We start from the raw sequence: 12,333 nt of genomic DNA, 5'->3' as shown, positions 1-12,333 counted from the left end.
AATCTACACTCTGCTTGCATGTCAGCAAACTGGGGTAGATCCTGCTGAAATCCTATGTATTGAATGAATAGAGAATCCTTTTGAATCAGGAAAAAAAAATCGTTTTTGAATCGAGAATCACGTTGAAATGAAAAAAAAAAATCGATTTTGAATCGAATCGTGACCCCAAGAATCGATATTGAATCGAATCGTGGGACACCCAAAGATTCACAGCCCTAGTATATATATATATACTGTATATATATATATTGATTGATTGATTGAAACTTTTATTAGTAGATTGCACAGTACAGTACATATTCCGTACAATTGACCACTAAATGGTAACACCTGAATACGTTTTAGCCATAGTCACATTCTGTAAAAAACTGTGTTTTAAATTAAAACTTGTTATTGTGCAATAATAATATATTCAATAAAAACACTATAACGCAGTTAATAATAACCAGTCAGCTAATCGCTAGTTGACAAGTAAGGCTGCTAATCGCTAGCTTGAAACTAGCACACGAATGGCCATCTGGCAGCTGAGGCCGCTATTCCCTTGGTGACAACGAGCAAACTAATCGTGGCTAACAACTAGCATGCTATTTGTTACCTGCTACTGATGCATTAATTGCTAGCTAGTAGCTAGGGCTGCTAATCCCTAGGCTACATCTAGTGCACTAATCGCTAGCTAGCATGTACCCCGCTAATCCCGAGCTTGCAACTTGTACGCCAATTGCTCGTTGGAAGCTTGGTATGCTAATCACTATAGGCTACAACTAAAGCGCTAACCGCTAGCTATCTTAAATGATAACATGAATATAAGGTAAATATGTTCATATTCACTGCAACTACACTAGGTTGTGTTGAATCAGAGTTAATGTGTACTTAAAGACATTTACATTTGCACAGGAAATATATTTTTAAATGTCTAATCAACCAGAATTTTACCATGAATTGATTAATGTGGACCCTGACTTAAAGAAGTTGAAAAACGTATTCGGGTGTTACCATTTAGTGGTCAATTGTACGGAATATGCGCTGTACTGTGCATCTACTTATAAAAGTTTCAATCAATCAATCAATCAGATATTTCACAAACCCCTGCAGTACCTCTACGGACCCCTAAGGGGTCAAGGACACCCTGTTGAAGACCTCTGTACTAGATTCACAGAGAGTCTATCAATAAACCAATCAATCAAATATATTCATATAACCCTAAATCACAGGCGCCTCAAAGGCCAGCACAAACCACTATGACACCACTGGTCTGAACCAGCTGCAATGTGGGTACAGTTTTTGCCAATTATTCATGATAATGTGAGAGTCCAGTCCATTGGGGGCAAGCAGAGGATGGTAGGAGGTCTTTGTCTAGGTCATAAACGAGTGTTCCACACAGCTAGCACTTCCTCAAGAATGGTATTATCCGTGGCCTTCTGGTAACCTCTCATTGCATCAGAGGGGAGAGGGGGGCAAAAAAGGGAAGCGGCAGGTCAACTGGTCTAAAACAGAGACTGTTTAAAAGCTAGAGTATATAGATTGCCGGTAGGGCACTCCAGAGTACTGGAACCCGAATAGAAAACAGTGTAGTGTAGAGCCTGCCGACTTTTTTCTTAGGCTCTTGGAATGACTGACAAGCTGAAGTTCTTGGAATGTAAGTTCCTGCGAGTAAATTGGGCAGTAAAGCAAAACAAGTGTGCCTTGTTTTTCTTCGACGGAGGTTTTACAGACAAAGCAAGGCAAGTTTATTTATAGAGCACGATTTGTCCACAAGGCAATTCAAAGTGCTTGACAGAAAATGACAAGAAGTCAAAAACGCAGATATAAAATAGTCATCAAAATTAAATTAAAATCAATCAAAAGGTGTAAATAAAATAAAATACTTTCAGTATTTTAAATACAAGTGTTTCCAGCCTGGATTTTGAGAATTGCCAATGTTGAGGACTGTCTCACATATTCCAGGATTTAGGAGCATAAATACTGGAACGCAGTCTCTGCATAGATAGAAAGTACTTTGATTTGATTTAGATTTACTGGTCCCCGTTGGGGAAATTCATTTTCACTGCCGTACATTTAAACAATAGACATTACACATCACGGACAAAAATAACAAAAAGACATCATACATGACCAACACATTTACAGGCTTGTCAGACAGGTCGACCAGGCCTGCTGTTTAGGGCGGCTATAGCTGCAGGGATAAGGCTTTTATTGATTCCTTCAGGAGAAAATGTTTGGTCTTGACTCAGGGCACCAGCAGAAGACCACGCCCTAAGGTTCTCAGAGCTCGAGATGGTTCATATGGTTCTCACTTGTCAGAGATGTGCTTTGGCACAAGATCGTGAAAATTAAGACTCGTACACAAGCAAAGCTGTTTTTAATGTCTATTCTAAGCACTGGACTAATATGGTCATATTTCTTAGTTCTAGTCAGGACTCAAGCAGCGTTCTGAATGTACTGCAGTTGCTTTACTGCTGGTTCAGAGACCCCAGTGAGAAAGCCATTACAGTAGTCTAACTCTCTGGAGAGAAAGGCATGGATTAGTCTTTCTAGGTCTGATTTAGACATTATTCCTCTGATTTTGTCAATGTTTTTAGGTGGTAAAAAGCTGCAGATTTTATTGACTTAATGTGGCTGTTAAATGATAAGTTCAAGTCTGAGCCCTAAACTTCTAACCTGATTATTAGGTTTCAGTGAGAGGGTCTCAAAGTAACTAATAATAGTTTGTATATGCGTCTGTAGGCCAAAGACAATAATTTCAGTTTTGTCTGAGTTTAGCTGAAGAAAATTGTTTTGCATCCACACACTGATCTGTTCCATGCAGCGACAAAGTGAATCAACAGGTCGACATTCACCTGCGTATTAGCTGACCTAGTGGCAGCATGTACAGGTTGAACAATAGGGGTCCCAGAATCGAGCCCCTCTACAGTTCATCGCCATTTGGTCAGAGACACACTTACCAATTTCATCAAAATATGTCCCGTGATCGAGCTAGGACTTGAACCAGTTAAGAGCAGTTTTCTAACCTCAGTAATAAGATAGTACGGTCAACCGTGTCAAAGGCAGCGCTCAGCATTCATGAATCACACTGCTGCCATCTTCATTTCATTTATTTTTTTCATTTATTTCAAGCATTGACATAAAAAAAAAAAAAAAAAAAAAAAAAGTACAAGGCTGACAAAATGCAATAATATAAATTAATATAATGCTAATGATGGTCCAGTTTTGCCTGAAAGGGAGTGGGAAGAAGATCATTTATTTAATCCTACCCCCAGTTCTCAATTCAGTGATTAATACATTGAGTTTCACTGTTATTTTGTTTAAGGATTATACAAATGGTGTATCATAGTGGCATTACCACAGGTAACAATAATTATTACACTGTATCAATAATTTGTATCAACAATGTAGGAAGAATTAATATACCAAAAATGGTAATAGACAACATAGGAACAATGGTAAGGAAACACTGAGCACATGTTAACACTTTGAAACAGAGTACAACAGCAGGTCAAATTAAAGACCCTCATCTCTATATTTGAACCAGACCCGATGTTTGTATAATAGTTTAAATCGATGAATAGTTTGGCATTGCGTGTGCTGTAAATCCAGTTTGTTCCATAGTTTTACTCCGCATACAGACACACAAAAAGGTTTACGCGTGGTTTGAGAAATATCCAAATATCCATCTTCAAAATCATCAGAATCAGAAGTACTTTATTAATCTCCGAGTGGAAATAGAACATTTCAGCACAGTCCCATTCAAGAGCAGATAAATAAATAAATAAATGATAAATGGGTTGTACTTGTATAGCGCTTTTCTACCTTCAAGGTACTCAAAGCGCTTTGACACTACTTCCACATTTACCCATTCACACACACATTCACACACTGATGGAGGGAGCTGCCATGCAAGGCGGGCGCTAACCAGCACCCATCAGGAGCAAGGGTGAAGTGTCTTGCTCAGGACACAACGGACATGACGAGGTTGGTACTAGGTGGGTATTGAACCAGGGACGCTCGGGTTGCGCACGGCCACTCTTCCACTGCGCCACGCCGTCCCTAGATAAACATTACAGGGAGACAGAACAGGATCGCTGACGGGTCTGCCAACTTCCGGCACCCCTTACAAAAAAGGTGAGAAACAGGTACACGCTTGTCTATACACCTTGCACAGACAAGCAACCAAACAAAAACATAATTTCAACACCCACACACACTGTGGTGGCCTCTGCGGTGTTCCACGCCATCGTCTACTGGGGTGGGGTGGGGGGGGAGCATGGCCAGAGACAGGAGCAGACCCAACAAAGCAACCAAGAGAGCCGACCGACTCCACCCTCGGCCGCCCACCAACTCTTGGCCAGTGGATGCGTCCAAGGAAACCGAGGCGCCTCATTCAGCCAATGTTGTGGCGGCATTGAAGACTGCTCAGTCCAAGAGCTGGGGAAGCACATTTGAATCATATTCCCATGTTTTAGCCAGAAAAAGACTCAACTTTGGTACAGTATTTTACAGCTGTTGTATCAGATATATTACAGAATGGTGTCTTTACCAAGAAACTGTCATGTTTCGCTCTAGTATTTCAACACAATACGAGTACAATGTTGTTGTAATTTCGACAGTATAAATTTAATACAACAAAATGATTTTAATGTATTAGACATCATACAAACACACATCAGTGGCAGGCAGAAATAACAGAGAGAGTCTTCCATGCGGCTAATAAGGAAACATTAAGACATAGCATAATAAATGCTCTTTAAAGAAAGAATGAACCGATGAAGCACATGTTGGTGCCATCATTATGACAAAAAATCTACCAAGCACACTTTTGATGAGAGGGAAAAACCCATCCATCAGACTGTCTAAACATGTTAGTCAACATTGTTTATTTGCTTCAGTGTCGATCTAAAATAATGTAGCTGCTGTTCTTAGTGGCACACTAACCTGGAACTCATGAGAGAATCTGGTATCATACACACAACAGATCATCACTATCTAAGTGACGTATAAATGACAGAAATAAACAATTATTAACAGCCTGGGATAGGCTTATTTCCAGGTTTGTCTGGGGTGGCAAGAGACCGAGGTGAGATAATCAACACTGAAATGATCCAAACACAAACATGACTCATATACTACATACTGTGGAAGATCTGGTCAAGAAAAGATGGTTGAAGTGGATCATTTATTTCGAAGAAAAAAATCACAATACTTATATTTGGTAAAGAAACTAATGGAAAGAAAAATATTATTGATCCCACAAGCATGTTTTGTTACGTTTATCTATGATTGTTAATAGTTTTTTTTAAATGTTTTACTCAATTATAAACAAAATGTAATTATACTACTTTTTTTTTTAGTTGAGATACCTATATAGTTTTCCCCATCAAGTCTATGTATAATATGAAAATCCCAATGAATATCAAGGTAAAAAAAAAACTATAACTACTTCTACTACTGCTATTTTTCATGCAAAACATTGCACTTCTACAATTTGACTATCTTTGAGCACAAACTGGACAGGAAAACATTTATTCTCTGTTGTGTGCCGAAGTGTGTGCTGTCAAACTTTGCTTTTCAGAATAACCTTCATCACAAAGTGGACAACTGAAATGTTTTTATCCCGTGTGTTTTCTCATGTGAAATATCAGGTTGGCCCTCTGAGTAAATGTAGCTCCACAAAATGAGCATTGAAAAGGTTTTTCACCAGTGTGTGTTCTCATGTGTGCAGTCAAAGTGGCTTTCTGAGAAAACGTTTTACAGCAAAATGGGCAAATGAAAGGTTTTTCTCCCGTGTGCGTTCTTATGTGTTGTTTCAGGCTGCCCCTCTGAGAAAATGTATCGCCGCAAATTGAACATTTGAAAGGTTTTTCTCCTGTGTGTGTTCTCATGTGCAAAGTCAAAGTTGCCTTCTGAGAAAATCGATTGCAGCAAACTGAGCATTTGAAAGGTTTTTCTTGTGTGTGTGTTCTCATGTGTACAGTCAAATTGGATTTCTGGGAAAACGTTTTACAGCAAAATGAGCAAATATAAGGTTTTTCTCCTGTGTGTGTTCTCATGTGTAGTTTCAAGTTGTGCCTCAGAGAAAATGTATTGCCACAAACTGAACATTTGAAAGGTTTTTCTTGCGTGTGTGTTCTCACATGTTCATCATAACTACTTTTTTTACAAAACATTTCAGCACTAAACGAGCAGGTAACATCTTTTTTACATGTCTTCGTTTCAGAGCATTCAGGGTGTTGGTTGTCAGTGTGAGTCCTCATATCACCCTCACAGTCTGTATCGCTGCTCAAAGGTTCTTGGGTGTAGTCCTCGTTTTCATCCTCAGCAGAGTGTGACGTTATGTCGTCACTATCTGATAGAGGAGCCAAGAGGTGGTCAACTTGTGGTTTGTCTTCATGGTCTACAGTATTCACAGAGAAACCAGTCAGAGGTAAATTGGTGAGATCAGCCTCCTGCCGCCCGAGAAAACACTCTTCTCCTGACTGACTGATACCGTCTTTAAGGTGGGGGGGCTGTGGATACTCCTGCTTCAAAGTGGAGCTTCCGTCCTGTGGCGTAAAGGGACATTCTTCGTGACGGAGCTGCCGGACGTCTATAGAACACAAATACACTTTAGCTCTCACATGTCAGACTTTGTAGACTGTGCTCTCTTTGTTCAATGCAGTTTCAATTGTTACTTATTGTAAAAGGAAACACGGGCTATATTTTATTCTGCCCTCCCTGAATGTTGCAATTCAGTTTTCCAAATATGTAAACAATCCTCCAATGCACCTCCTGGTACCCCAGCACCTCCAAAACCCTCAAATCTAGACTCCAAACATCCCGGAACAAGCTACCGTATTTCTTTGAATTGCCGCCGGGTATATAGTATGCGCATGCCTCGATTTACCACAGGTTCAAACTCGTTTCGCAAAATAATTAGCGCATGCCTCGAATTACCGCCGGGCAGTTCCGGGTATTGCAAATGTTCGTTCAGCGTATTTTTTGCACTGGTATACAGTACAAAACGAGTGACACGTCTGTATTAGATAAACGTATTTGTACTAGATCATGGGTGTCAAACTCTGGCCCGTGGGCCAAATTTGGCCCGCCGTATAATTTCAATTGGCCCTTGAGGCAATATCAAATTAACATAAGAGCTGGCCCGCCGGTATTATACAGCGGCGGTGCCGTTGTAACACCACATTCACCGCTAATACTCATACTTGCCAACCCTCCCGATTTTCCCGGGAGACTCCCGAATTTCAGTGCCCCTCCCGAAAATCTCCCGGGGCAACCATTCTCCCGAATTTCTCCCGATTTCCACCCGGACAACAATATTGGGGGCGTGCCTTAAAGGCACTGCCTTTAGCGTCCTCTACAACCTGTCGTCACGTCCGCTTTTTTCCCTCCATACAAACAGCGTGCCGGCCCAGTCACATAATATATGCGGCTTTTACACACACACACACACACACACACACACACACACACACACACACACACACACACACACACACACACACACACACACACACACACACACACACACACACACACACACAAACACAAGTGAATGCACGCATACTTGGTCAACAGCCATACAGGTCACACCGAGGGTGGCCGTATAAACAACTTTAACACTGTTACAAATATGCGCCACACTGTGAAACTACACCAAACAAGAATGACAAACACATTTCGGGAGAACATCCGCACCGTAACACAACATAAACACAACAGAACAAATACCCAGAACCCCTTGCAGCACTAACTCTTCCGGGACGCTACAACATACACCCCCGCTATCACCAAATGTTGATATTTACCTCAGAAGCCTGCAAATAGAAAAGAGGCATTCCATTTTTTATTTAAATTCTATTTAATATACCATTGATGTTTTTTTTGTTTGTTTTTTGAAAGTTGATTTTGCACTATTAAGTTATATAAGCATTGCTTGTTCCATATTCAGTGTTAAAGCAAATCAGTGTAACTGAGCAATAATTAACGTTTTATTCATGCACTTTCTCTTGCTACTTCAAGGCTTGAATGTTAGATCCATTCATTATTGCTATTTTATTTTCAAATGTATTATTAGCCTGTGGAAAAAGTTTATTTTGATATTTACCTCAGAAGGCTGCAAATAAAAAAGAGGCATTACATTTTTATTTAAATTTTATTTGATATGCCATTGATATTTTTTAATTATTATTATTATTATTATTATTTGAAACTCAATTTTGCATGTCACTATAAAGTTATATAAGCCTTACTTGTTCACTATTCAATGCAAAACTTGTTTGGGTCCCTATTAAAAGGTTCATTTGTTCAACCTTGGCCCGCGGCTTTGTTCAGTTTTAAATTTTGGCCCACCCTGTATTTGAGTTTGACACCCCTGTACTAGATGAACAAAGTTTAGGGGGCAACGACTAAGACTTTCAGTGACATATTTCATAAAGGCTGTGACATATCGTTATTGTGTGTATACTGGCATTTATACACCGGCACATTAGCGCAGACGACATGCTGCCAAAACCAATCGCATTGTAAACGTATCTTTAGAAATGCTAATGTATGCACGCTACTTACAAAACAATACAATTGTTTTAATGTTGGTGACATAGTTTAACATAAATATATGCATAGATCTACATAACATATGTCCCGAGTCCTGTGTGCAACACCCAGCATAATATATCACAATTGATTATACCGGTATACATTGTACTAACACAGGCACTTGGGAGCCATTCAACAATTAGGAGGGGTGGGGTTGGGGGTCAAAATCCTGGGGGGGGGAAATGCGCACAATTAAGTACCATCATTTGTATAGTAAATTTTGCGTACGGGGGTTGGGGTCAAAATCCTGGAGAAAAATGCGTACATAATTGTTGAATGACCCCTTGTAAAAATAAAGAGTGTCACGTTATAATTGCCTTTTCAGACCCAAACAAAAAGAATTCACGGGATGATTCATTGTGCTTTAAATTTTATTGCGGCATTAAGCGATGTCATGAATCCTTACATCACACTCAAATTTATAAGCGCATGCCTAAATTTACCGCATGCCTTTGGTAAGCGCCGGAGTGAGAAGAGGTTTTAAATTAATTACCGCCGGTGCGCTAATTCAAGGAAATACGGTAGTCAGGTTACTTCTAGACCTCCACCCCAGATCACACCTCACTCCTACCCACTTCTTCAAAGTGGGCTGGCTCAGGGTGGAGGACAGAGTAAGACAACTTGCACTGAGCCTAGTCTATAAAATTTGCAACACCTCCCTGATACCGAAGTACATGTCAAACTACTTCCATAACGTAAATGACCGCCATAACCACAACACCAGGGGGAGCTCCACAAACCACGTTAATCCCAGATTCCGATCTAACAAAGGTCTTAGCTCATTCTCCTTCTATGCCACATCAATATGGAATGCACTCCCAACAGGTGTAAAAGAAAGTGCATCTCTACACTCCTTCAAAACCGCCCTAAAAGAATACCTCCAGGCAACTTCAACCCTAAACAAACACCCTCCCCCCACCACATCCCACCTCCCTGGATTGTAAATAATCAAATGTAAATAATCAAATGTAAATAATCAAATGTATATACAAACTCCGTTTCCATGAGTTGGGAAATTGTGTTAGATGTAAATATAAACGGAATACAATGATTTGCAAATCCTTTTCAACCCATATTCAATTGAATGCACGACAAAGACAAGATATTTGATGTCCAAACTCAAACTTTATTTTTTTTTTTGCAAATAATAATTAACTTAGAATTCCATGGCTGCAACACGTGCCAAAGTAGTTGGGAAAGGGCATGTTCACCACTGTGTTACATGGCCTTTCCTTTTAACAACACTCAGTAAACGTTTGGGAACTGAGGAGACACATTTTTTTAAGCTTCTCAGGTGGAATTCTTTCCCATTCTTGCTTGATGTACAGCTTAAGTTGTTCAACAGTCTGGGGGTCTCCGTTGTGGTATTTTAGGCTTCATAATGCACCACACATTTTCAATGGCAGACAGGTCTGGACTACAGGCAGGCCAGTCTAGTACCCGCACTCTTGGCATTGTCTTGCTGAAATAAACAGGGGCGTCCATGGTAACGTTGCTTGGATGGCAACATATGTTGCTCCAAAACCTGTATGTACCTTTCAGCATTAATGGTGCCTTCACAGATGTGTAAGTTACCCATGTCTTGGGAACTAATACACCCCCATACCATCACAGATGCTGGCTTTTCAACTTTGCGCCTATAACAATCCGGATGGTTCTTTTCCTCTTTGGTCCGGAGGACACGCCGTCCACAGTTTCCAAAAACAATTTGAAATGTGGACTCGTCAGACCACAGAACACTTTTCCACTTTGCATCAGTCCATCTTTGATGAGCTCAGGCCCAGCAAAGCCGACGGCGTTTCTGGGTGTTGTTGATAAACGGTTTTCGCCTTGCATAAGAGAGTTTTAACTTGCATTTACAGATGTAGCGACCCACTGTAGTTACTGACAGTGGGTTTCTGAAGTGTTCCTGAGCCCATGTGGTGATATCCTTTACACACTGATGTCGCTTGTTGATGCAGTACAGCCTGAGGGATCGAAGGTCACGGGCTTAGCTGCTTACGTGCAGTGATTTCTCCAGATTCTCTGAACCCTTTGATGATATTACGGACCGTAGATGGCGAAATCCCTAAATTCCTTGTAATAGCTGGTTGAGAAAGGTTTTTCTTAAACTGTTCAACAATTTGCTCACGCATTTGTTGACAAAGTGGTGACCCTCGCCTCATCCTTGTTTGTGAATGACTGAGCATTTCATGGAATCTACTTTTATACCCAATCATGGCACCCACCTGTTCCCAAATTGCCTGTTCCCCTGTGGGATGTTCCAAATAAGTGTTTGATGAGCATTCCTCAACTTCATCAGTATTTATTGCTACCTTTCCCAACTTCTTTGTCACGTGTTGCTGGCATCAAATTCTAAAGTTAATGATTATTTGCAAAAAAAAAAAATGTTTATCAATTTGAACATCAAATATGTTGTCTTTGTAGCATATTCAACTGAATATGGGTTGAAAATTATTTGCAAATCATTGTATTCCGTTTATATTTACATCTAACACATTTCCCAACTTATATGGAAACGGGGTTTGTACTTGTTCTTATGCTTTCTGAGCTCACTATGTTCACTGCTCGCTGTACATATCCTTCGAAGTGAGACCTACACTGTTACAATGTCCATTTCTCAGATGATATAATTGTTGATGACGGAAATATGCTGACAGCAACCCAACCTAACCCCCCCGCCCGAACCCCCTCCACATCCCAACCCCCCGGATTGTAAATAATGTAAATAATTCAATGTATATACTCTGATGATTAACTTGTGTGATGACTGTATTATGCTGATAGTATATATTGGTACCATGAATTGATTAATGTGGACCCCGACTTAAACAAGTTGAAAAACTTATTGGGGTGTTACCATTTAGTGGTCAATTGTACGGAATATGTACTGTACTGCGCAATCTACTAATAAAAGTTTAAATCAATCAATCAATCAATCCTGTGAGTTGGATTTGGTTGATATCAGCACTTTGGTCATCAACAATTACATCATCAGAGAAATGGACATTGAAACAGTGTAGGCCTGACTTGGTAGGATATGTACAGCAAGTAGTAGACATAGAGAAAGCATAAGAACAAGTATTTACATTTGATTATTTACAATCCCGGGAGGTGGTATGTGGTGGGGGGAGGGTGTTAGTTTAGGGTTGCAGTTGCCTGGAGGTGTTCTTTTAGTGCGGTTTTGAAGAATAGAGATGCACTTTCTTTTACACCTGTTGGGAGTGCATTCCATACTGATGTGGCATAGAAGGAGAATGAGTTAAAGGCCTACTGAAATGCAATTTTCTTATTTAAACGGGGATAGCAGGTCCATTCTATGTGTCATACTTGATCATTTCGCGATATTGCCATATTTTTGCTGAAAAGATTTAGTAGAGAACATCGACGCTGATAAAAAAAAGCCTTGCCTGTACCGGAAGTAGCAGACGTTATGCGCGTGACGTCACAGGTTGTGGAGCTCCTCACATCTGCACATTGTTTACAATCATGGCCACCAGCAGCGAGAGCGATTCGGACCGAGAAAGCGACGATTTCCCCATTAATTTAAGCGAGGATGAAAGATTTGTGGATGAGGAAAGTGAGAGTGAAGGACTAGAGGGCAGTGGGAGCGATTCAGATAGGGAAGATGCTGTGAGAGGCGGGTGGGACCTGATATTCAGCTGGGAATGACTAAAACAGTAAATAAACACAAATGGGTTGTACTTGTATAGCGCTTTTCTACCTTCAAGGTACTCAAAGCGCTTT

General features: G+C 40.3%; 1 protein-coding gene across 1 annotated transcript in view; it reads right to left on the bottom strand.

The window, feature by feature from the left end:
• Positions 1-4,097: 4,097 nt before the first annotated feature.
• The window catches only part of LOC133617093 (uncharacterized), a 10,516-nt gene continuing 2,280 nt past the window's right edge, over positions 4,098-12,333 (bottom strand). Inside the window, exon 2 of the mRNA XM_061976810.2 lies at positions 4,098-6,580. Coding sequence (XP_061832794.1) covers positions 5,604-6,580 — 977 coding nt within the window. The 3' untranslated portion in view covers positions 4,098-5,603. The remainder of the gene's footprint in view (positions 6,581-12,333) is intronic.

This window comes from Nerophis lumbriciformis, linkage group LG16 (genome assembly GCF_033978685.3).
Source record: "Nerophis lumbriciformis linkage group LG16, RoL_Nlum_v2.1, whole genome shotgun sequence".
In the NCBI taxonomy this organism is placed as follows: Eukaryota; Metazoa; Chordata; class Actinopteri; order Syngnathiformes; family Syngnathidae; genus Nerophis; species Nerophis lumbriciformis.
The sequence above is the reverse complement of the archived record's forward strand: the minus strand, read 5'-3'. Positions and strand labels throughout refer to the sequence as shown.